Below are 25,714 nucleotides of genomic sequence, written 5' to 3'. Positions count from 1 at the left end.
ATAGCGAGGAATCAATAGATCAATTAATGATAGGGATCTGTGCGCGGGAGTCGATTCCATATTCAAATCGCACGTCAAATTAGACCCTTTGGATTTCAACGGTACCGATATTCGTTGAGGTTTGAAAACACCACAATAGTTTCGCAACTGCCAGTGCTTCGTTAGTCCGATTGGATGATATGCCGTTAAACGGACCTCTTACGTCAACTACACCATATTAAGTTTTTACAACCATTGCTCAGTTTGCATGCGATGTAATCCGTTGCGGTGATACTAAATCACGTACTGTTAGTTTAAATGAATACTTATAGACGCCAGAATGTTGTAAAATCAAATTAGTGTAGATAGCGTTGCTGTAACATGAGGTAAATTAGATATTACTATACTAGCACTATCGATATCGATATCACTTTGTGACACTAAATTCTTTAAATCTATATGTATAAAAGAAAGTTGTGTTAGTTACACTATTTATAACTCAAGAACGGCTTTACTGATATGGGTGAAAATTGGTGAGGAGGTAGCTTAGAGCCAGGAAACGGACATAGGATACTATTTATTAATTTTTTCTTTTCGAATTTATGAATTTTTTTTGAAGAGCTGCTCTTTATTTAACTTACTATAATATTATAAATGCGAACGTTTAGATGGATTTCATGTGGATGGATGGATGGGTGGGCTACACTAATTAAGTTTTTTATATATACACGCGGAAAGAGTCGCGGACGACAGCTAGTATTTTTATAAAAAATCTTTTTAATCGCATAATTGCCATAAATACTTTATGGTCATATTGTATATGTTTCTGGCCATATTATAGAACTAAAAAATCTAACAATTCAGATAGAGTTAACAAAAATATTTTACTTACCAACATTTGTAGGGAGCGGCATGGCATTTGCATGCGTGTACTTACTCATTTACATGAAAATTGGGCAAAATCCGGAATTAATTAGCAAAAACTATCGTTAAACGGGAAGTACCGACTTATTAACGGAATGCTTACCGAAAAAGCAACCATTTGAATACAACTCTAGGTTTAAATGTGTTCAAATCCGGCTTAGAAAAAGTAATAAGTATGCCTATTACGTTCTGTATGCGATTTAAAAAAAATTTCGAGGCAATGAGAGATTATTTAAATTTAGTTACACTGTAATAGATTATCTATAGAAAAATAAAGACTTTCACATAAAGGATAACCTATTTTAACGTTTGCAATAAGAAAACAAGATAAACGAGAGTCCAAAGGACCGCAATACTTTCCTGGCTTACAGAGGTACGTGAGTTACACCGTCGGAATCGAATAATGCGTCGTCATTCTTATAGAGGTTTCTTGCTTATCGAGGTTCGATTGTATATACAATTATTATTGACGTCAGACTAAGATTTCGAATCCTAAAATAATAGATCCTGATCCTAGATAATGATTGAAATTAAGTGGCAAGTTACAAAAAAATTGTGGGTATGGATCTAACTAAACTAACTTTTCAATTAAAAAAGTCTGCAGAGTAATTTTTTTGACTATTGACGTTTTGAATTATGACGCATTTCAATACAGTTGTATCAACGTAAACTGCTTTTTCATTCCGAATATGGACGCATAATAGGTGAATGTACATGCTTATTTATTACGTTTGTATCATTAAAAATATCTTCAGAAAACTATCTAATATTGGAACTTTTTGCGCCCACGAAAATTATCTTTTTCCTTATAGAAATTCGCCATTTTTTATTTTGTAAATCTAAGCTTACGCCATTGCAATCTTAAACTATAATTTAATTTCTTACATGGCAGATTCCACTCGATCAAAATGCAATCTGACGAAGTATTAGCAAAGAGGCCGCGCCCTCTTACCTCTTGCCCGTCAGATGCGCATCTGACATTATGTGTTGCCACTTTGCTGCATATTTTTAATATAAAAGACTGCAACACAGTGAGAACTATGAAAGTCGAAGTCAAAGTGAAAGGCTGTGAGATCGACTTGAGGCAAATAGATTTTAAAAGTAAATTATGTACTTATTTTAGTTATTTTCGGACTTGTCTGCAGACTACAAAACTATCGTTTCTATATGGTATAAAATTTGACTAAAGTCAGCGAATCCACAAATGTTACATTTCTTGTTCAAATTGTGGATCTACAAATCAAAGTTATGAACTCGTACGCTTATTTTCCGCCTTCATACGCCCTTGCCAGGAGTTCCGTACGCCTCAGGGTATCCAACTCAACCACTTTGCAAGAAAGTTGCTTCATATCTAAATTATACTTTTCTATTTCATTATATTAGGGCATTGGTAAACACAATTGATATCGGGTAGTGTCAATGCTATTGCGTGCTACTGCAATTTGCCTCATTAATCACAATTAAATGTGCAACAAAGACGTCCATATCGCCTGAATATCTTTTATTTTGATCGTGCAATTATTGTTTCAAATTAATTATTATTTACCTAACACTGGTAAGTAGAACACGTTTCTACGATGGTTTTGCGTCTAATAGTCTTCTAAATATTCAAACAAATACTGGCAGTTGCTATCTGTAGAATCTCTCCAAATATTAACCGGTTAAAAAATATTGTTAGCTATGTTTTGTCAAAGATAATGACAGGGATTACAATATGTACAGAGATTTTGGTCTCTGAAACCAACGGTATATAAGATTAAGATGGATTTATAAACATCTTATAGTAGGAAGGTTCATCCTCAGACCGGTCAGTGTCGGTCCACTGCTTGATATGGGCTTTCCATAATACCTTCCACAGTACACAGTACTCAGCGTACTTTATCGAGCGAAGAACGATGGGTGAATTAAATTATGTAAATTCAGAACATACTAGACGGAATGTACATTTTTTATTATCTTTAAGCTTATGGTGCGGTTCAATGTTAATGATGTTGTTAATGTAAAACTTATGAAACAGATATGTATATATATTATTTTGTTGCTTGTCTGTATTTTCCCGGTTCTGTGAACCTGTTTATTCGACCGTGTAAAGTATGATTAAACGTACACCCTATTTTTCATACGTTGCGTGAATAGTGACGGTTCACTTTTTTCTGTTACTTTTTTTTGCATTAAAATTGACACTATCGTTTTACATTTTATAAAAAACTAGCTGTCGCCCTCGATTCCGTTAGCGCGGTATTAAAAAAAAAATTAATTAGTAGCTTATGTGTTCTTCCAAACTATGTTCTACATGTATGCCAAATTTCAGCGAGATCCATTGGCATGATTGACACTTGGTGATTGTAGGTTTTCACAATTGAAACATAAAAGTGCATAAGATATTTTCATCCCTTTCAATCTCTTCAGAAAAACAGAGATAAGTATGTACAAAAGACATTTTTTTCCAATTTCCGATATCATCATAATAAATTGACTATTTTTACACTAAAACTATTCAAATTAAGTTAAACCCAATGAAACAAAAGGCATAGAGTAGTGATCATTTGTAAAAAATACAATCCAACCTTGGACCTGCGTCTCTACGAGGCTATACGTAGTCACGCAAAATGTAGAATAAAAAATCAACAACCAAATAACGAGTTTGATGTTCTAAGACATTACTGGAATTGAGAAAAAATTAAACATCTTTGTTGAATTGTTCGGAGGCAAGTCGTTTGGGGTCAGCTTCGCAGAAGCGATTAGTTGTCTGCCACTTGTACAGTCGCCATCGTTGGCGGTATTCTATAATAGTTACAGAAAAATTGCTTTGCCCGCCCTGGCTTACAAATAAACATCTAAGGTACTAATCAAGGTTTTGTTAAAAAAACATAAGGACTACAGTGTATCCCTTTTGTTTAGAACAGAATACACTGTTACAACATTCCATCAAGCGATTTTTATGCTTTCAAGATGAACGATGTGTCTATAAAGGTGGAATACCGACAACAAACCGCACTGTACATACGTCGCTTCGTGCCGTAGATCAGTAGAGTTGTAATAAAACATTACAAGTGAAATATCGCAGTTTTGAGTTAAGCTCATAACTTGAAATGTTAACTTCAAGTTATCGTGATCCAACCATTTAACAAAGATAACACCTAAGTGGACTTACAACTTACAAAAAGGACGTAAATAAGATACGAACCATTTATAATATTAATATAATAATAATATCACCATCTGCTATGTTTCCTATATATATATGATTTTTTTCATATCTTTAATTTCTACTCGATATATGTTAATATGAGATCGTTGATATGATTTATGACTGGGCGAAGATGATTTATCGTTGGCCGGGTAATAAGGGCGGCGTATGATAATATTACTCATTACTGCCCACGGAGGCACATTAGCTGAGATTATGGCCTTCCGTTTGTTACGATCTTGATCGTTTTATCGTCATGTTCATAGGTTACCGTAATATTTAATGATTTACCTTTTGCTATGCAAAAATTAAGATATGCCAAGGAATTGAAATGTTCATCACAAGATTATTAACTAGCTATCGGCCGCCACTCCGTCCGCGCGATAAAAAAAATAGTTTAATAAAGTTCAAATTGACTCTACATTTTATTTAGTTCAGTAGTTTATCTTTGATTTTGTAAGTACCTAATCCTACAACTGCCTACTCTTTTGTATACTTATTTACCCTTTACGCTTTAAACATACCTTCCCTCACGATTTGGACTAATTAGAAAACTGTACATGACTAAGTTCTTACGTGATATTGTAATTAGTCAACTTGGAATAACATAGCTCGTTAGCAATGTTATATTAAATTAACATAAGTCTCTTAACTGGCTATATTAGTTTATTTCATTATTTAAAAAAAATGCAATGTTGTTGATTGAAAAGACCTATACAATTTTAATATTGTGACTGTCTTAAGTATTATTGCGAATGCAAACTTCGAACCTTTTTACGAGTACCAATTTGTTGATTAAAATATCTTTTAACGGTCAAACCAGATATACCTAAAGACCACATTACTTTACATTCCACGAGGAGTAGACTAAACTTTATTGATCGAAATAATTCGTCATATCGTCTTATCGTTCTACTTCAGCGCAAACTCAAAGTGTTGCTGTTCATAATAGTGTTTCAAAATTATCAAAAGCAATTATATTATCATCTTAAATACTGGTTTATGGTTAAACGCTACTTCTTTTCTCGTTTGGACTGGTATTGGCGAGGTGTGAGACGCGTGATAAATCATAGGCGACGTAAATGCAGTGCGATAGAGGCGGGCGGGGCGGATCGGCATCGCACGACCGCACCGCTTACGCAACGCAACGCCTTCTGCACGACTCATCTGCAATTAAAGTGCGAAAGTGCGGTCCGAGTGACAGCGTGGCGGAATTAAGAGCGATTTTAACTTGACTGAGTCTTGAGTTACAACAAGTATTTATATATTATGTAGAATACTTTTTCTATTTGTATAGACAGAATTTTTTGCCAAAAATCATCGAAGATTTTTTGAGAACGATTTACGAAATTTCAGCTCAATCTGATAATTGCTTTACAAATGCATGCAAGACGAAGATACATATTTTTTTTTATAAGAAGATCGCAACACGAACCTTTCGCTCGCTCTCACTCCGACTTTAAAACCCGAATGAACTAACAGTAACAGTACCACCCCACCTTTACTTACCATATTGCATGCTCACGAGACAGGCGTGTTAGCTCTCACACGAACACTTGAGCGTTACTTGTTACCGTTCTCAAAATAAATAATAGATTTCGGAATAAAGTGTGTTGCGAGACGCAATTACTTGCGTAATATTATAGGAAAGTTTAAATAGCTATAGAAAGGGTTTAGGCTAAATGGAATAGAGATAAACAGTATCGATATGATAAAGGATTGTCTCGATAAACGAAGGTTTGAATACTAAGGAAATGTTGTGATAAACATGACAGGAATTTCGTTTAATCTTACTAGATAATAAGTTAATTCCGATGTATGAAATGGATAAAAAATTATAATTTTATGTAGGGATGATTAGGCTTTATTTTTTGACCTTCCAGCCCTCTTCCCAAGGCTGGTTAGATATAGAACCTACGTATTACTCTTTCTATGTCTATCAGCTGTCATATCTGAATTCACTCCCTTCGTACGCATATGCTGCACGCAATCTGTCCATACTTTGTTCGGTATACCTCAAACTTTGTAGCATTATTTGTAAGCAACTAGCTGTCGCCCACAACTCCGTCCGCGACGTAAAAAACCTAAAAAAACCTAAAAAGTAGTCTATGTGTTCTTCCAGACTATGTTCTATTTGTGTGCTAAATTTCACCGGAATCCGTTGAGCCGGTCCGAACTTAGCTTCAAACAAACATCCATCCAAACATTCACATTTGTAATATTAGTAAGATTTAATTTAATTTAAATCGCTCTCTTCAATACTGTCTTATCTAACGGTTTGCAATGTTAACTTCAAGCGCAATCGTCTGTCAGTTAGTTGTGTCATGTCTAGATTTTATCAGCTTTTAATTAACTTAAAAACTAGATCTGCCGTCTAATTAAAGCATTTCATGTTCAAAACTTTCTCGCTCAAACGTTATTATTCCGTTGCTAATTTCAAACATCAATGACTATCTCGTTCGATGTCTTATTCTCTCTGATTTTTCTACAATTAAATCATACTATTAATAGCGACTAGATCAGCTATTTATACCTGTTGCGTGAATAGGCCCAATTGATGGGGGCAGAGAAAAGCTTGAACTTATTGTATTTTCAACTTCTACCCTTTGTTTGATAACCTCAATTCATACTGTCCTTATTCTCAATTTCCTATACATCGTTTGTTTAAAAACATTTAACAATTATTCAATATGTTTTAGGCATGTGAACCGCCAGTCCAGTTGGAGCCGGTGGACTTAAGCCTCAAACGACCACACACGCCTCGACGCACGCCTCGCACCCTTGGTAAGTTCGCTCAAATATTAAAGCCGTTCGCCTTTAGCAACCGTGTAATGAATGATCTCGTAAATATCGATACACGATTACTCCGAACTAAATTAAAATGTCAACATCAAGGTAACCAAAAACTAGAAGTGTCCCCCGGACACGCAGTGATGGGGAATATGAAACGTTAGCAAGCAATACGCTGCCTACGCCCGCAGCCGGCCACATCCTGCAATACGTCCGCATCGTTTCGTCGGCCTCGACTTTTCATGACCGCTTTTATGATTGCAAATTCTTGTAAAATCCGATCGTTTTATACGGCTCTAGTATAGCTGGATGCGTTTTCTTGATCATTAGCAAGTTTTCATTTGAGTTCCGCAGTAAAGTTTATACAAAAGGAAGCGTTACGTGCAAAAGCTTTCGGGTAGCCATGTTGACATACTTAAGCAAACATGTTTAAATGTAAGATACTGTGAGTTCTAAAATATAGGTTGCCGCAAAGATGAATATGTTTAGGAATTATCTCGAAGAAAGTCTTCAACTTATTACGTAGATGTAGATTAATAATTTACTTCAGTTATAACTTTTAATTGTTGAAAACCTTTTGTTGACTTTCCATACCGATATTATTCGTAAATTTTGTCTTTGCTACATTTTTACTTTCTGTGTGAATTAACTCTAGTTTAATGCCTTACCATTTCAGGCCATACAAATTATACCAAATTATTTATGGCTGTTATATATCACGGACTTTACTATTAATTTATTCTTTAGTTCGCCGGTCATAATGACTAACTGTGATTAATTTTCATTTAAGTTAATATTATTCATAATACATATTTAGATAAATCTTGTAGATTTCAAATTGATAACGTTTCTGGGTTATAAGATTTCAAATCTAAACGTGTTTTGACTATATTTCAATTAGCTATATTTTTTTATTTTATCGTGTTTTTAAGACCTAAGTTTTTTTTATTACTGATGTAGTTGTTTTTTTAGTGCTTATCATAGTCTGGAAGAAGACAGAGGCAATAACTTTTTTTTTAATATCGCGCGGACAGAGTCGCGGGGGAAAGCAAGTAGCAAAATAACTTTTTTTTTTTAGTAAGTACTGGTCTATTATTACAGAAGCAAAGTGAATTGGGTTTTCCAAATTAATAGCTAGTGAATATTATTTCTTATCAAAAAGCTTGCAGAGAATATCATGTTAGTATATTTGGACGGCAATATGAATCCTTTCACATTTCTCCACGCAATTACTACAGGAGTATCGCGTGGGTTATCTGAGCTGGTTGTATAACAGTTCCTTATTCCGCCGCAACGGCGGCTATCCCTCGTTAATTAACGCACAGATGCATCGGTGAAAGGGATCATGTCCGCTCTCCTAAGGATTGTCGCAGTTCATATGTTTTATTCGGCCATTCGATAGTTGTCTATTCTTGTTCAATCCTAGTAACATGTTTATAAAATCTTATTCCAATGATGGTCTTGTAAGTATGTATACAAGTCAGATTTTAATTATTGGTGTAAATTGGTATAATTGATTATTTTATTATGATCCAGAATACAATTGTCACAACAATAACTTGAATATTATTAGTTATCATTATTTGTCGTCAACGCTGTAATGTTAATTCGCGGTAACAGCGTTCAATTAGGTCACTTAAAACATAAATGTCTTCTCAAAGTACATTTAATGTCTTCTCTACAATAAATAAACGATTTTGCATTATACACAGTGATATAATAGACGCCATAAATTGTTAATGAAACTCACGACTCGGACTTTTCATAAATATACAAGTTGCGACAATCGCCTGCGACGTAGCGTAAAACCCTTGTTAAGGTCCCTGTACACAACACGTACTAGATTTAGTGTCGCATTCGCCTTTCGAATTACAACCAACAAAAGCTTGTATAAACCGCTCCGATTTTGCTTTAACGTTTAATACAACTCTATTTTATGTTCACTCGGGACTAAGATAAGGCTACTAGCTAAATTTACATTTATTGTCTCAGTAACATCGATGCCTTGAATGAATGCGATTAAGAGTTGTAAATTCTGTTATAAACCGTGCGTCAGCATGCTGTACGAAGTTAAATGGAGGAAAAAATAAGAGAAACTGTCAGAAGTGAAAACTGCTGGTCGAAATATAATTGTACAAAAAACTAAATAAGGACTAAAACCTCTTTTGATATTCCTATTCTGATTGATTTCTTATCTGTGAGGTGTCTTTCCATTCGTATTTTTTCCCGGAGTGTCTTAGTCATATTATAGAAATATAGTATTACTTTTATTCTAAGAACTTATGACATTAATATTTGACACGAAATAAGATATCAATGTATTTTAATTTTCACAATTTTAAATTTGCCCTCATTATCTTAGAGAACGTTTAAGGTGTTATAGCGTAAGCTTGCTCAAATATTGGGTGAGTGTGTAAGTACCTTTAATGTAGTATTCCTAGGGCTTGTTACGCTCGCTTGTCCTGTTTATCACGATTACTGGGCCGATGGTACTTACGTTAATTGCTATTTAATGGACATATCGATGTGTAATATTAATTAAGTAAATAATTCTACGATTAAAATTACGTAAATTCACAAATACCACCTTATATAATCTATTTGAGAAATAAAAAGAAATTGGACTAAATAAGATTTACATATTATAATTTTTATAATTGTTACATGTGCTGATAATAAAACAAGCCAAGATAAAACTTTTTCTTATACGCATGTACGCAAGATAATATATTATATTTTTTAATATATTTACTTGTTATTGTTTTGAGACGATTAACTTAACATAAAAATCATTGAAGGTATGTTCCTGTTTACAAAAATGATAATTTTTATTTAATTTTTTTAATACATGTTTTTATACTTAAGTGTCAATATGCAAATTGAAAATGATTATTGTTACGATTATGTTCACCCCATAATAGTGTTTAAATGTACATTAAAGTTCTTCCGAATTTGGTCCAAGCGAATGACGACTGCAATTATTTTAATTAGAATTAAAATAACCAAAGAAAATATATCTTACAGTAAATTTAAAACAAATATTAATTACACAATGAAAAAAAAGTATCCCGACTAACTGTACTTTAGCCACTAAAGGTTGGCATACGTAACGAATGATACATATTTTTTCTTTATTATCCATGACCTATAGGGTGCAAGGGTAAGGGAAGCAACATTTTTGAGAGAAAGATTATTTGCAGCCTTATAAACATTATTAATTCCGAAAAAAAACTTAATTCTTAGTAGTCTGTGCGTTCTTCAGGACTGTGTTCTACATCTATGCTAAATTTCAACGAGATCCATACAGCACTACCCGAGATACTTTCCAACAATCATCCATCCATCTTACTTTTCTGCCAGTAGGATACAACAATCCATACCCGCTACCTTTTATGACTTGGACAAGTAACGCCGGTAGCAACTAATACATTTTGGTACGCACGACGTCGCTTAAGGTCAATACTGCATAAAGGAAGATCGGACCATGAACGTATTCACTTAAGTGGTTCAATAAAAATACGTGCATAATACGAAGTTTTATTTAAAGATATTATTGCTGATATATTTTGAGAAGGGAGAATATGTTGTCATTTGTTTTTCCTATTATAGTTCTGATATTTATTCCCAATTAGCTGTCGCTCGCGACACCATCCGCGCGGGATTAAAAAAAGGTTCCTAAAGGGTTTTGCGGGCAATTATTCGAAATGTTCTCTCCTTTTTAACCGTCCCTAACCCTTCACGAACATTTCAAGACCAATAAAAGAAAAATCCGTTCAGCCGTTATTAAGATTAGCGATCCTAACGAACAGCAATTTATTTTTATATATACAGATTTATTATTACATCTTCACAGTCATTTTAATTCTCCTTCGCAGTGTCCCAAAATGGAAGATATATTTGATCTCTTTATTATGATAGACTTATATCTATTTTGATATGCAAGGTAACATAGCAAATGTTGCGTTCAAGCTGAACGAGCGCACGCACAAATACATATATGTTTATTTAATTACTCACGAAAGCTGCCGTGTACGGTATAGGTGCGTAGCATACAAAAAATGATCGACGTTCTTTTGATGTAAAAACACCGAATTATTAAAAACTAACTGGCCATTTCGTAAAAAAAAATGATTAATGACCGAAAAGAGTATTCGATCTCGAATCATTTTTGTTTATTCAGATATTTTGTTTAAATTTAGCTGATCTAAAGAAAATCGATCATTGATTTCGACATTGGGTGGAATAATGTGTAGTCATAGACTCGTTCTGATGCACATTACAACTATCAACGAAAAAAAAAAGAAAAGGTATCCATTGGTTTCATATTATAAACATATGTCTGTATTGTAATTTGTCTGTCTGCAAGAAAGTTAGAATTGCAGCATTGTTATAACTTAGGTGTTGCCACAATGAAAAGTCACAGCGAGAATTGAAAGAGCTTATTCTCTGCATTCGACTGTAACATCAAATATAAACATCTAAAGTTTTCGTAATAGAGCCTCAAAAATGTGCCAAATATTATAAACGTTTAACCTACATAGATTTAACTGTTCAATTATTACGCTTGATTAAACGTGATTGAAATATCAATAGAATTAAGCAAAAACTATACATTAACAAAGATTATTAAGTAATTATTATACACCTACTTGATGTTCCGAATGAACTGCCTTCAACCCTCCCATCGGAAATACAAAAAATATGCATTTGTATTGTATTTTAAGTAAATTCAGTTATTAAATATTGATTAAAGGATGTAGTCAATTAAAGCGTGACTGTAATGAATAATAATAAAGATTTTAAATCAAATATTATTACAGTATAATGTTAGTTTTTTTGTTTAAGCTTTAATACCGTTTCTGACTGTGGGAATAATTGTATAAAATTATATTTTTATCCCTCCCCTTTTCTCAAATTCATTAATAATCGCTTTGTTATTATTATTTATACGATTTTGTCACAATGCTAAAGAGATTTTTGAACTAAAGTCAACAAAATTTAGTTAGTCAAAAATCACAAATATAGTTTAGTCTCTTTGTTCGCGATGTTGTTACCCGCAGTTTCAATATTTGCGTAAATTAACTAGTAAGTAACAATTTGGAGTACTTTTGTCTTAAATCCATAATTTAATACAAATTGCTTTCTCACATACGCAGATTCTTCGATTGCGTAACATTTTCTGCGAATCCGCGAATTGTGAGATCTTAAAATATTTCATTACTGTATAATTTATTTTGCTTAGCTCGATAACAAATATAATTGGTTTGGTCTATAAATCAACAATTGGTATAAAGTTCTCACGCATCCAAACAAAACATAAATTTTGTACGCAAATCGCTAACACAATTACATAGACAGAGAAACCGAAATGTTAACGCGTTTGCTAATTATTTTCAGTTCAATGCCTATAAGTTAGGCGTTAGCGGACCGCTTGCTACACAGTATTGGAGATGTCAATGATATCAAGTCATAAGCAATTAGCGGTTTTATGTTTAAAATTTTCGATGCCTTAAATTCTTTAATAGGAAGGGGGAAAGTATATTAACTGTCACCACTTAATAATATATAGTACGATGGTTTTTAATATGTATACATTACTTGCTTCTGCAGCATGTCTATGTCTTCGCCACTGATGATTAGATAGTAAAAGAACACCCATGTTTTTTTAAGTTTTGCAATCGTGGGTTGCCACTGCTTAGATTCATGTCCCATTCTCTTTTAAAAATAAAGTAGGCAATTTCTACAGCTTATTCTGTAATGTTAATTTACTTTATTGTACAATTCATTTATAATAAGTGGTGGTTTATTGATTCCGCTAACGGTCATTCTTTAAGGCACATTTCAGTAGCGAGCTTAGCTCAAGATTAAGCCATAAATAAGGTACTATTCAGCGCTAACAAGGGCGTCTGTCATACTGTGCGTACAACCAAATTTAATATGCTTTGTCACATAGCGATGTTCTTAAATGGTACACAATGAGTGCAATTTCACAAGTCCGCCCGTACGCCCGAATGGCTGCGATAATATGCTAGGGTTTACACCTCGTTACAGACAAGTTCACACTAACTGACCTACAATATGCAAATTTAATAATGGTTTTGAATGTTACTACTGACTAGATATTAAAATAAATTTGTGTTGTATGGTTGTTTCTTTATTAATTTATATTTTTATTACCATAATTTAAACATGCAATATAAAAACGATTGTCTTATGAATGTATTGCTTAGTTGTAGGGAAAGTCTATATTTCTTCATAAGGGTCAGAATTTGGGCCTACAACTTTATGAAATTTATCATGTGATATTTTTTATCAAGATATTTAAAGACAACTTAGATTTTCTAGCATAATACAGAGGATTATGAATCTAATAATTGGTGAAAACATTATAAAAACTCTATGAATTCAAAATGAATTGGTTATTCCCATTCTGGCAACCCTGTGAAATTCAATTGTAACTGTACAGGTAACGCCATCTATTGCCAAGTAGCGGTTCTATAACTAGCAATTTGTATTTTATTGAATTGACTGTGTCGAAAGTCACGAATTCGTGTGTAACTGTAGTTCCTTATTTCAAATATATGCCCGATTCAGAAATCCATTACAAGCTGTTAGTATTTGCTTATCTACACTACAATCTTAAGAGACTTCAGTATAACCCAGTATTACACGAAGTACGCGCTGTGTTTAAAATTAATTTTAACGGTTAACCGTTTACCATTCATTTTTAGTAAAATAGAAAATATCGTATTAAACAAAATAGAGCATCTTCAATTAAACAAGATGATCTATTAACCTTCTAATTGTTATACTCTGAAGAATATCTTAACGATATTGAGTAGCTTTTCATTAATCCTATTGCAATAACTCCTTGTCTGGTTTTAAAGCCTAGAGCTTTTAAGGTGAGTTTAAAACATACTGTTATCTCTGTTTTGTCAAAGATGTCAGACAGGGATGTCATTTTATACAGAGATTTTGGTCTCCGAAACCCACGGTAAGAGAGTTCCTGGTATTCTAACAATAAGTAAAGATATGGTTTATTGTAGGCTTTATTTTAGTCGCTTTTAAGATCAGGACATTGTACTATTCTGTAATATTTTTGATTTGTAAAATAAACGTTATCACTAAATGGATCTGCACAATGATTTAGGATGGCATAAAGTAAAATGACTATGTATATGAGGCAGGCCATTACATTGTCGTATCATAAATCGAATGCGTTTAGAAAGCAATACGCGTAGCAATAGATTCTGGCGATATAGGAACGATAGATAAACCCAACACTAGTTGATAGCGGTATCTAGTGTTAGCAGCGCGTTTTTGTTTTTACAAGACAAAAAAGGTCAAAAAATTAAAAATAAAATATTTTATGATCAATTGTACAGTCAGCTGCATAAATGTGTATAGACAACTTCCATAAATATTTTTGCAGGTTTAGTTGTTTACAATTTTTGAAAACCCAACTGTACATATTATTGCAGCTGACTGTACACATGATTATTTTGCTACTAACATATCGCATCTACGCGTAATATTAACACGTTCGATGTGACTATAATTTTTACCTATTAAAGTGAATTCGCGGGGCAAATCGGCGGCATTGAAAGTGTTAACAGTACATTTGTAATTCCGTGTCCTACAAATGTTACTGTAAAATTTTATGATTTGAAATTTCAAATGAACAATGCAATAAAACATTATTTTGTTTGCGATATTTCCGCTCGTGCAACATGATACCTTCTACATTCATAGACATATTGGGAAGAGCGTAAAAGAAATTGAATAATTAGCTATAACTCGAATAGTGCTTTATAGTGAAATTTATGTATGTGTGTATATAAAAATCTATATTACTATACTGTTAGTTGAAATGTTTTCTTCCATTGCTATCACTTAAAAAAAAACTTTATGTAACAAAGTGAAATTTTCATCAATAAATCCTTCCTCAACGATGTTAGGCTATTTTAGATGGTCATAAATAAGTTAAAGTCGATGTACTAAAGTAATCCTTTCAATAAAGCTCGATACGAAATTTATTAGAGGCCGTAAGAGCCGAATATGGCGTCGCTTCGGCTGGCCAGCGACGGGATACCTTGTCGCAACCGCATACTGGAAACAACCGAATGTAATGCGTAATTTTGAGTAGAGTGTGATAATAGATTGCATTGTGTGGTGTGACAGGAGTCAGGACGTGTTGTATAAAACATTTTAGCTGTGCGATTTCGCAAATGTATGATTGTAAAGCGACTTGATATTGTAACGTCGATAGATGTCCGCGCACAACCACGTGTGTCGCTTATCTCGATGACTGATTAATAAATAACATTGCGATTGTTATAATTCTAAACAATATTACTTTTAAATACTATAAGCGGAATTGTAGAGTTTACAATGATTAGAAAGGACGTTGCGACCAGTCGCCTGCCCTTCGTTACCCTGTAATAATTCGCCTTCTCCGCGCCTAGCACGAGGTATTTTAATTGCCCTATATGTAAATTTTCGATTGTTGTCGACTTGTGTCCAATGAGCTTGAGTGACACGATTCAAACTAGAACTCGCTCGCTCGCATAACAAATGTTTGCCATGTCGCATATCTGTTGTACGTTGGATTTTGAATTAATTTGTTCCGGTTTGAAAGGTCTTGTAAATTATTAACGTAAATTTGCATTGCCGAAAAATATGTGGAATTTCTTGTTTCGTCCCTCTCATTCTTTTTGAAAATAATAGATAAAAATGTTTCTATACAGGTGATGGTTAGTGAAAACTCAAAATTGTATTTTATATTTGGCTACTGCTTATCATCATAATTAGCAATAATATTATTATATAATAAAAATGTTTGTATGGATAGATGCTCCAGAACGGCTGCATGGATCTTATTGAAATTTGGCATAGACGTAGAACATAGCCTGGATGAACACATATGCTACTATTTAAGATTTTTTGTAATTTTGCGCTGCCGGAGTCGCGGGCGACAGCTAGTGCAGATTAATATATATATGAAAACCTAACGTTTTTCTCTTACTATGTGACATACATACACATAGTTACAACTAATTATATTACAAATTATACGTTAAACTTTAAACTAGGACTATAATATTGGCGTGGTCTTCAAGCAATATTTCGTTTGATTAGTAACGTCGATACAAAGTTTCTAAGTAACGGACGCCTCTAGCGAAGTTAATGCGCGCTGTAAATTGGTTATTAATGATGAATCATCACTGATGATAATTGCTTATACGGTGAAATAATTGTGTACTACATTGCAACGCTCATCTATTTTTCCGTGAGAATTTACATTTTATATAAAATTTTGCATTTTTCAGAAAGCATCCGTCCTACTTCGTCAAAGACAATGATACAAAATGAATCAACGTCCACACAATTGCCGTTTCCGTAAGTGTTAACGATATATTATAAAATATATATTTCAATATAAAGTTATAGTAATATAAAAGTTAGCTAGCAATTTTTTTAATTTATTAAATTTATACTATGCGCAAACAATTTTGCTTTGATTGAAATCTGTGTAACGTTAAGCGAGTTATCGTTAGAAAAATTATAATTATCATTTCAGGACGAGTCATCAAGTACCCAAAATCAAAGTAGGACCAGACCTCAGAAGCGCTAGAAAGTATAGACACCATTTAAACAAGTAAGTCTAACTGAATTTGGTATGCGTGGTCATTATAAATTAAAAAGTTTAAATATTGTTAAACCAATTATATGATTTTAATTTTCAGATTAAAACCTCCGATTCCACAATTGTCACCGCAACTTACCCCGCGAACGCATTTACAAACGACACTCGAACTGTCAACGAACAAGCCGACTTTTTACCCGCCAATGTTAACGTTCCCGATGACGCGCGCGAATCAACCTAATATAACGTCTGATGTAGAAATTAAGAATTTTTTGCTCAACACAGCGCTGCAGAACGCATTGACCGGTTCATTGAACCAGCTAACGCAAAGGAAACCTTATACGAAACCGAACGATGTAGCAAAAAAACCCTGTATCGATAATGAATTTACTAATAACAATAACGAGGAAGGCCATGGCAGGAAAAGACTTCACAAGTGCGATGTAGCTGGATGTCATAAAGTTTACACGAAAAGTTCGCACTTAAAAGCGCATAAAAGAACACATACAGGTGAGAACAACCGAGTCATATCATCAGCTCACTGACTGTACATTTACGGCTCGGAGGCTACCCTAAGTTGGGAGTGACTACGTCAATCATTCTGGCCCAGTGTTGGTTGGTTGACTTCACACATATATTTAAATTCCTTAGCAGATCGCATTACAATTTTTTTCCTTTACTGGTAGAACGTCATATATGTACATATGTAAATCGAAAACTTAAATACAAATTTGTAGACAGTGCAGATTCGAACCCAGGGCTTGCAGATTACAAGTCAACTGCTTAACTCCAGACCCACTGACTCTCCTCATAGTTTTAAAATTTATTATTTTACAACACATTAAGTACTTTAATAGTTAACCAAATCCTTAGTGTAGATTTTACTCTTAGGGAAGATTAAAGTGATTCATTCTTCGCATAGGTCCCTATATTATATTATGTTTGTGTTGTACATTCCAGGTGAGAAACCGTACTCTTGTGGTTGGGCGGGCTGTGAGTGGCGTTTCGCACGCTCCGACGAGCTGACGCGGCACACGCGCAAGCACACCGGCCACCGGCCCTTCACCTGCCCGCTCTGCAGGCGCTCCTTCGCCAGGTCAGACCATCTCGGATTGCATATGAGACGACATTGATTATGATCCCGAATAAACTCAAACACAGATATCATAAACAATAACTATGTAAAAAAATGTGTGTAAAAAATTTTAAAAATATAATCGTTGCATAGGTTGTATTTTTTGGAAAAATTGGTGAAAAAGTCGGTCAAAACTACATATTAACACTAAAAAGGGACCAATATAGAAAGTATTATATTATACAAAAGACGATATTCGATTTTTCTCAGATTTATTATAAAAAATTCGTACAAGTATTAAAAATCGATAGTCAAATATAGTGACAAAAAACCCTTATTACATTTAGGGTATAATAGTACTATAAAAAGGGACAAAGATTTTATTTGACTAAAGTCTTGACACACGAAAAAAAAATATGACGTTATTTTAATCTCATGTCCAGTTTACATTTTTCAAGTCCTGTGAGCTAATGAAGCGCTGGATTACAACGGGAAAAAAAATATAATTCCGCTGTGGGCATTTCAAGTTGTAATCCAGCACTGGATAAATGTAAATTAGGTATAAAGAACGTAGGGAACGGATCAAATTTATTCGAATATATAAAAAAAGACGAAAATACGATTTAAAAACGAAAATATTTAATTAGTAATAAGTTTTTTTATTTGACATAAGTAAATGTTGATATGGATTATCACAGCAGCAGTAATTTTTAATACTGTATTGGTGTGAATTATTTCGTGGCATTATTGTAAACTTGGGCCAGTAAAGTTTATACATTTATTATTTTTAATTTGAAGTAAATACTTAGTGTGATATTTACGGATACATCTTTTGATGTTAGTTTTATATTTCCTACAGTTTTATACATTTAAGAGTTTATAGATATTAATTATTATTATAAATATATTTAAGAATAAATCAAGTATATTTGTCCATGTTACATATATTATATATCGTATTCTTATTATTATATAATATATAACAATTTTATTATATCTAATTGTATTTTTCTCTCGTATCTCTTTTTTTTTATTTAAAAAAGATATAATTGTACTGATTGGTTAATGTAAATTACTATTTTATTTTAAAAATATTTTTTTTTCTTTTATTTTTTTCTTTGGAAGAATCTCAAGACAATGTTTTATATGTTATACTTTTAAATAAAATACAAATTGTTTAATAATAATGTAGGTTAAGCGTAACTTTATCCATAAATTAGGCTTAGTTTTACACTCCAGTGCTCAAAATATTAAGTTCCACAAAATAAAACGTACAGGGCAATTGTGGCAATATTAGTGTTATTAAAAAAATCCTATTATATTATATTTACTTAATTTTAAAATTAAAAAAAAAATGTAGACCTTTTTATATACTGTTTTGTTTCAAATGTTTATAAATGTACCAATTTATGATGTATTTAATATTAAGGAACAGTTTGAAACGGTTAACAATACAATTGAATACGTGGTTTGCATAAAATTTAATAAGTATTTGTATAGTAGTTTTCAAATATCTTGGTGGCTCTAAACTTGCGTGAGTCACTGCGCAGAACACAATTTTAGGTGTAGCGGGACGTAGCGGGATGCAGGGAGGGTGCCGCGGAGTGCGCCAATGACTTTGCCGCCAAGATATTGGAACTATAAAAGAGTATTAAATTGGACCGTATTAAATTACGTGTGTAGGAAATTTTTTAAATGTCAGTTTATACTGAGATGTATGTAGACATTTAACTTGTTGAAGTCGTTCTTTAACTATTTTTAATAGATCTCGTACACGGAACAAGGTTTGGGTTTGGTTATAATAAATATACGAAATGGAGTATAATTTACAGTCATTTTGGTTTTATTATTGAAAGCAATGAGTAAATGGTACTTTAATAGTAAAAAAAAATTGCTACTATATAAATAACAAAGTGAACCTATAAGGGTTCCGTTTTTTTTCCTATGAGGTACGGAACCCTAAAAATCACGTAAACATTTTGCAAGTTTATTATAATTAGTATAATTAGATTTAAGTTTTATATAGTTTAAACAAATAATTTCGGGGCCAGTATTTTTGAAATTATCTAGTATAGTAGAAAAATAATACACGCACAATAACTAATAAAATGCCTGACTTTAGGCAAATTACTTTTTTTTTTATATTTACACATGCAAAATTAACTAAAATCTAAATATAATTTATTGATCTCAAATTGGGTATTCCTTTCTCTCTATTATTGTTATTTTTGATCTCAGTTCATTGCAATGTATTATTTTTTTTTTTATTAAATTCCTACGTACTTACTGTCGAAGAGTTAGTTCATACTATTTAAAGATTTCTGTGTTTTAATCAATTAATCAGTATCGCTTTAGCTTCAGCACCTATATTCTTTAAAAAACAAAATAGAAATCATTGTTTTTGTACACCTATTAGAGAATGAAGGAGCTGGTCACTATGTTTTAAATGTTAAATAAAATTATATAAATAAATCATTAACTGAAACAATCACCTTGGTTTTCTGAAATCATTATCGTTTAAAACATATTGTTATCTCTTTTGTTGTGTCAAAGATGATATTTTAGTTTGGTGTCAGAAACCCACGGTATCACTTAAAGATATTTTCTTATATCTTTCCGTTGGAGCAAAATGTCTATGGTAATAACTACGTAAATGGTCTCGTTGCCCATTTTAATGGGAATAGTTTTGTAAATAATCTTTGAAAACGTTGGTGCTGGATTGTGGTTTTATATTTTTTAATACATTCTTTGCTCAGTAATACTTATAGTTTGATTATTTTGTATATGTTTTTAATAAAACACGCTATAAAATGGTGGTAATAACTTTTATTCCCCTATATTTTCTACTTAAAGAAAGAAATATTTATATAATATGTCTATCGTATTTGAATATACTTATATGTATAACAAAAGCAATATTTTATATTTGTACACTGTATTTTAATACATATGGAAAGAACATATTATTGTTGTTTTATTTTTTATCTAATCCACATTTTTACTTTTAAACCGTTTCATCTTACAGTGTCTTTGACGTCCAATGATAAAAACTATTAATCTTTGACTGGAAAGGGAAAGGCAGGAAGCTTATTTTTATAATATAAGGTGACAAACTAGCAAACGGCCAACGGAATTCGTCAACATAGCAAAGTGTTCACTGAACATAACAAAACCTTTAAACTAATGACACACTCGTTTGACGGAACACAGAATTACTTTTACTTCATGTCTATCTTCTGTGTGGTCATGGTATTTCACCGGTAGTATATATTTCGTGGTATTCTCTACGACTATTGCAAATGCCTATTGGCCAGTAGTCACTTAACCGAACCTGCTACTGTTGGCTCCTTTGCCGCCTTGTGCTACAAAAATATAATACGTTAAAAGTAAAAAGGTTTTAATAAATGTTCTTTGGCAGGTAAATATTCGACAATGACATTAGAAAAGAATAAACAATTGTGACATGTCAAATTCTCTGTAGAGTCCAGAGTAATTTTAATTAAATAAATCTTTTAAAATGATAAAAAAATAATAATAATATAAAATGGCGTGAGTATATTTATCTAGTAATTTGTGAGCATATAGTTATATGTTTATATCATACATAGAGTGATAGACAAAACTACAGCAGGATACATACTACTACATACATAAAACTTAATATTTTATTTACTCGTTAAACTATTACATAAGTAACTTCAAGTCCTTTCAGAGTTTTGTCGTAATCTTGTTGATTAGATGCGAGGTGTGCGAGCACTGTTCGGAACCAATCGGCGCCGGTGAAAAGGTCGTCTGTGAAGGTTACAGCTACCACAAACAGTGCAAGAGGTGCTGTAAGTACAACGAACACTTTTGTAACGCAGTAAGACACGTTTAAGTCTTCTTGGCTACTTATGATAAAACAAAACGACAACTGTTTAATAAACAACTACCAGTATAAACGTATTGGCGCAAATATTGGTGAACAACTGCAAAGGCTTTTGCCCGACAACGGATTAATACGGGTTAATGGTGATACCAAACTATAGTACTTTGTTTGAATTGTTGGTACATTGGTCCCCAGTCTTGTTCTAAACGTTCCAAATAAAATGCCGAGTTCTATACATTGTCTTTATTTATTCTTTTGCAGTTGTATGCAATGAAAATGATTTAACTGACGCGGAAATATTTAAAGGCGTCATATTTTGTTCAAAATGTTCAGCACGATTATTTCATTCAAACAAAAGCAACTGGAATAAGAATAAAGACAAAAACCCGAAGAAACTCCATGAGTTGATGTCGAATACGACTCGCGATACCTTTAGAGAGTTTGGAAAAACTTCAATACTTACTTCAAATACCTCAGTAGATCGTGTTGAAGACAAGAATAAAAGGTAAGATACCAACTGCTCTATACTTAGCCTCTCTTGAAATCGTTTTTGAAATTAAGGCGATATGTGAAACTTAGTAGATCTAACGAAAAGTGAGGACCTTGAAAGTTTTAAGATATTGTTGTATTTTTAATTTCTTGGCGGCCATTGGCTCGCTGCGCATTGCCCTGCCCCCGCTAGACCTTAATAAAACATCGTATATTTGTCTGTGCCAAATAAATAATCGACTAGTGCTGTTATTAGGTAGTAAAGATTCTTTTATTTGTTTTAGCAAACCAATACCACTACATCCTGGTTCCGAAATTAAATATTTACGAATGAAAATGGGTTCCGAACATGTAAGTGACGTGTATGTTTTGATGCACTATAATAATGTAAGGTGCAGCAAGAATTTGTTGCACAAATATTAAATTTTATCTCTAATTATTCCTTTTTTTTTCAGACATCAATTATAAAGAAATGCGAACCAGGTTATTTTTATTATTACTTAAAAGTATTGTTTGCTGTTCTTCAAATAAAAATTTTACTTTTTTTAAAACCATTTACGGTTTCTTTAACAGAGGTGGACGTTGTTATATTTTTTTATTTTCAGACATCAAAAAGTCGATAGAAATCAAACAATTATACAAAGACTCCCCTAGGTCTACAATGACTAACGAGTGAGTGTCTTTTCATTATTTTTAATTTTACTTAAACCCTTGTCACATTTAAGTCTGATTCTGACGATTTCTTTTGCAGTCAAAAACTCGCACTATCTCGCCTGCCGCCTAAATATACGAAATATAGGAAGCCGGTTAGTGTTTTCAATTATATAAAATATTTTACGTATTTTCTTTTTTTTTATATTGCCTTTATAACAAACTGCTAAATATTTCATCTTTGTCCTTTTTAGAGCAGTAACCGTCTCAGCGATATGAGAGTAGCAGGTAAGTAAATTAAAAAGTAAGTTTTTAAAAATCGTTACCATAGAAATTGATTTGGTACAGAAGTAATCATACTTTTTTTTAGATATTGAAAGTAACTTCAAGTATTGTGTAAATAGTTAAAAAAGTATTTGAACGTTTTCAGAGCTTGGTACGTCAACAGAAATCGCTAATACTGCTTTAAGAAAAAAATCCGAAGACGAAGCTGTAATAATTAAATCTATGTATGTATTGATAACACTTTATTTTACACGACTATCGATCATCCATTAATAAGTTTGAAGACAAGAGACAGAAAGGGCCGCCAAAAGTCTGCGAATTACAAGCTTACACCATAAAAGGCATGGTAAAAAGAGTTAGAGAGAGAGAGAGAGAGCTAAAACCTTTACCGTTTAGTGGATTTCATAAGATTTGTACTCTTTTCGTCGGTTTCTTCATTATTCATATTTTCATGTTAACAGGGTACCTCTAAAAAGGACTGCGTCGTCAATAATGTCGGGACTGAACACAAGTAAGATGATTATACTATTTGTTGACGTACATTTCTGGCAGACAATTTAGAACTAATCTTATATTACGTATGCAGATCATTCGGGTGACGGAGACGATTCTTTGAGCAGCGAACTTAATTACTCCGTTTCAATGAAGTCACATAAAAAGTAAATAAAATATGTCATAGTTAGCGCTACTATCATTCAAACTATTGCCAATTTTCTTTTACTATCAGAAAACCCTTAAATAATAATTTTCTGCAGGGATGTTTATGGGAGGGGATATCTATGGTAACGATAAAAAAACTTATAATACATAAATAAGGTTAAAGACAAAATATCACTTTACCATTGTGAACCTCTTTTTCTTTCCATCAACCTTTATAAGACTGTTAAACTTGGTATACTTTTTTAGGCATTGGATGGACAGAAGAATACGAAGTATTATGAAAATGCCCTACACTAGTTGTAAGTATATGAACTTTAGACTAGCAGTTTACTATAAAATCCTCGGACGTGTAGAGATAACAGAGTCTTATAATAAAATTAACGACTTAGAATAATACTTATATTTTTTAATCTTGTATTTTGAACTCCCGTTTTCAATATCATTGCAGTCAAGAGAAATATTTTGAAACAAAGTTCGATTGTGAGTACTTTGATGAGCGTGGACCATGACCCACAGTGAGTTTTATTTAATTCATTTTAGCAGAGTAAATATCTATAAACATATCCGAGCTTCCTCGATAAATTATGGGCAATATGACCATATCAATTCGGCTACAGTTTTGAAGCCGCAACGTGTTAAGGAAAGATGGTATTTATGAACGATTATTAGAATTGTAAAAATATTTGCTAACTTAATGTTTCAGGAGTTTGTTGAAAAAGATAAATTCGTTATTCCACGAGGAAATAACAGAACATCAGCGTAAGTTTATGAAAACTACTTAATCAAATCATTACAATGGACAAACAAGGAGACATGTACCTAATCGTATTTACAGAAAAAAAATACTAATGACCATTGTTGTATTGAAATTACATTAATCACATGATTAATTCGGTTCATTTACCAGGTCGTGGGCTTAAAAGACTTTACTCAACTATAAATCGAAGACAGTCTCCGCATAAATTGGGATGGTAAAAAATTATTCTCAATTGAGTCAAAAAATGTATATAGTACCGAAGCTTGATATGTAGGGAAGGAAGTTCCTCATTTAAAAAAAATCCGGCACTATAAGGGATTAAAAAAATTACGCGTTTGGTAGTCACATTTCTTGGGTACTAAGATTTAATTTGTTTTAGGTTACGTTTGATGCAAAAGATGGATGAACAAATGAGGTAATTCCATTAGATGGTCTTTTTTCTTATAATATACAAACCTGTAGATGAAGAAGAGTCGAAGCTTTTTTTACGCAGATACATTAACTATGTTTAATTGATAGATGTTTTAGCAAGTCAATTTCATTGATGAATTCCTTACCTCCATCTAAGATGTCTTTAAAATAATGTCGCAATTTTTTTCCCTAGCTGCAAACATTTGAAAACATCTCACAGTTATCGCTGCATGCGCGCGCACGTCATGCGATTAGCCGGTCCTACGAAGAGCCAGTAAGCTTAAAAATATTTTAGTTATACAAAAAAAATGGTTGGCTTCTATGAGTTACGATAAAACAGGCAAAGTAACAAGAGGTGAATGGCCACATAGATTTATCTATTTTTTTTTAATATGTACAAATTATTAGGTAAATTCTTTCTTTTCTAGATTAGCAGTCTTTCGTGCAAAACTGTTAAGGATGCTTGTTCCAAGTCCAAAACCTAATATGAGATATAAAAGTAAGTATGGAATTTCGTCAAAATTGAAAAAAAATATGTACATTGAAATGTTATTTTCCTTTCCAGGCAAAAATATTACTCCTTCATCTCCTATGGTCATAGACTCAAAAGTATTGTGAAAGTAAAATTATCCACCACAGAGATATCTGTAAATGTAAGTCTCTAGTAAATCATAAATGCAACAAAAATACATTTGTACACTTTTTTGTAACTTCTAGAAATGTCACATTTTTAGAAACAATATTTTTATAAAAACATGCTATAATTTTTTTGAAGGAGAATGAGAGAGTCGATATGTTTAGTATAAAAAATATTGAATAAATTTATGGGGCACTAATTGTACAGTCATTTATGTAATAATTTTCACACTGTATTCGTTTTTGTTTTAATAAATGGTCTCCAATGATTAACGACTATTGATTTTGTTCCTGGATGTAGTGTTTTGTCTGCCGTTAATAAATGCTGACAATATTTGTATTATTGGTCTCAT

General features: G+C 32.6%; 2 protein-coding genes across 2 annotated transcripts in view; both read left to right on the top strand.

The window, feature by feature from the left end:
* LOC106124017 (Krueppel-like factor 3) overlaps positions 1-18,466 on the top strand; it is a 29,988-nt gene extending 11,522 nt beyond the window's left edge. The window contains exons 5-9 of the mRNA XM_013320454.1: positions 6,793-6,877; positions 16,213-16,282; positions 16,464-16,541; positions 16,630-17,039; positions 17,490-18,466. Coding sequence (XP_013175908.1) covers positions 6,793-6,877; positions 16,213-16,282; positions 16,464-16,541; positions 16,630-17,039; positions 17,490-17,662 — 816 coding nt within the window. The 3' untranslated portion in view covers positions 17,663-18,466. The remainder of the gene's footprint in view (positions 1-6,792; positions 6,878-16,212; positions 16,283-16,463; positions 16,542-16,629; positions 17,040-17,489) is intronic.
* A 2,578-nt stretch (positions 18,467-21,044) lies between these two features.
* LOC106124597 (uncharacterized) lies at positions 21,045-25,631 on the top strand. The gene is made up of 19 exons (XM_013321440.1): positions 21,045-21,153; positions 21,343-21,437; positions 21,734-21,977; positions 22,246-22,312; positions 22,417-22,444; positions 22,567-22,633; positions 22,713-22,767; positions 22,867-22,900; positions 23,043-23,121; positions 23,359-23,408; positions 23,484-23,556; positions 23,804-23,856; positions 24,006-24,072; positions 24,261-24,316; positions 24,465-24,528; positions 24,694-24,729; positions 24,919-24,999; positions 25,154-25,224; positions 25,291-25,631. The coding sequence occupies exons 1-19, from the start codon at positions 21,149-21,151 to the stop codon at positions 25,341-25,343; spliced, it is 1,278 nt and encodes a 425-aa protein (XP_013176894.1). The 5' UTR covers positions 21,045-21,148; the 3' UTR covers positions 25,344-25,631.
* The last annotated feature ends 83 nt before the right edge of the window (positions 25,632-25,714 follow it).

Source organism: Papilio xuthus, unplaced genomic scaffold (genome assembly GCF_000836235.2).
Source record: "Papilio xuthus unplaced genomic scaffold, Pxut_1.1 DF825946.1, whole genome shotgun sequence".
NCBI classification, from domain to species: domain Eukaryota; kingdom Metazoa; phylum Arthropoda; class Insecta; order Lepidoptera; family Papilionidae; genus Papilio; species Papilio xuthus.
The sequence above is the reverse complement of the archived record's forward strand: the minus strand, read 5'-3'. Positions and strand labels throughout refer to the sequence as shown.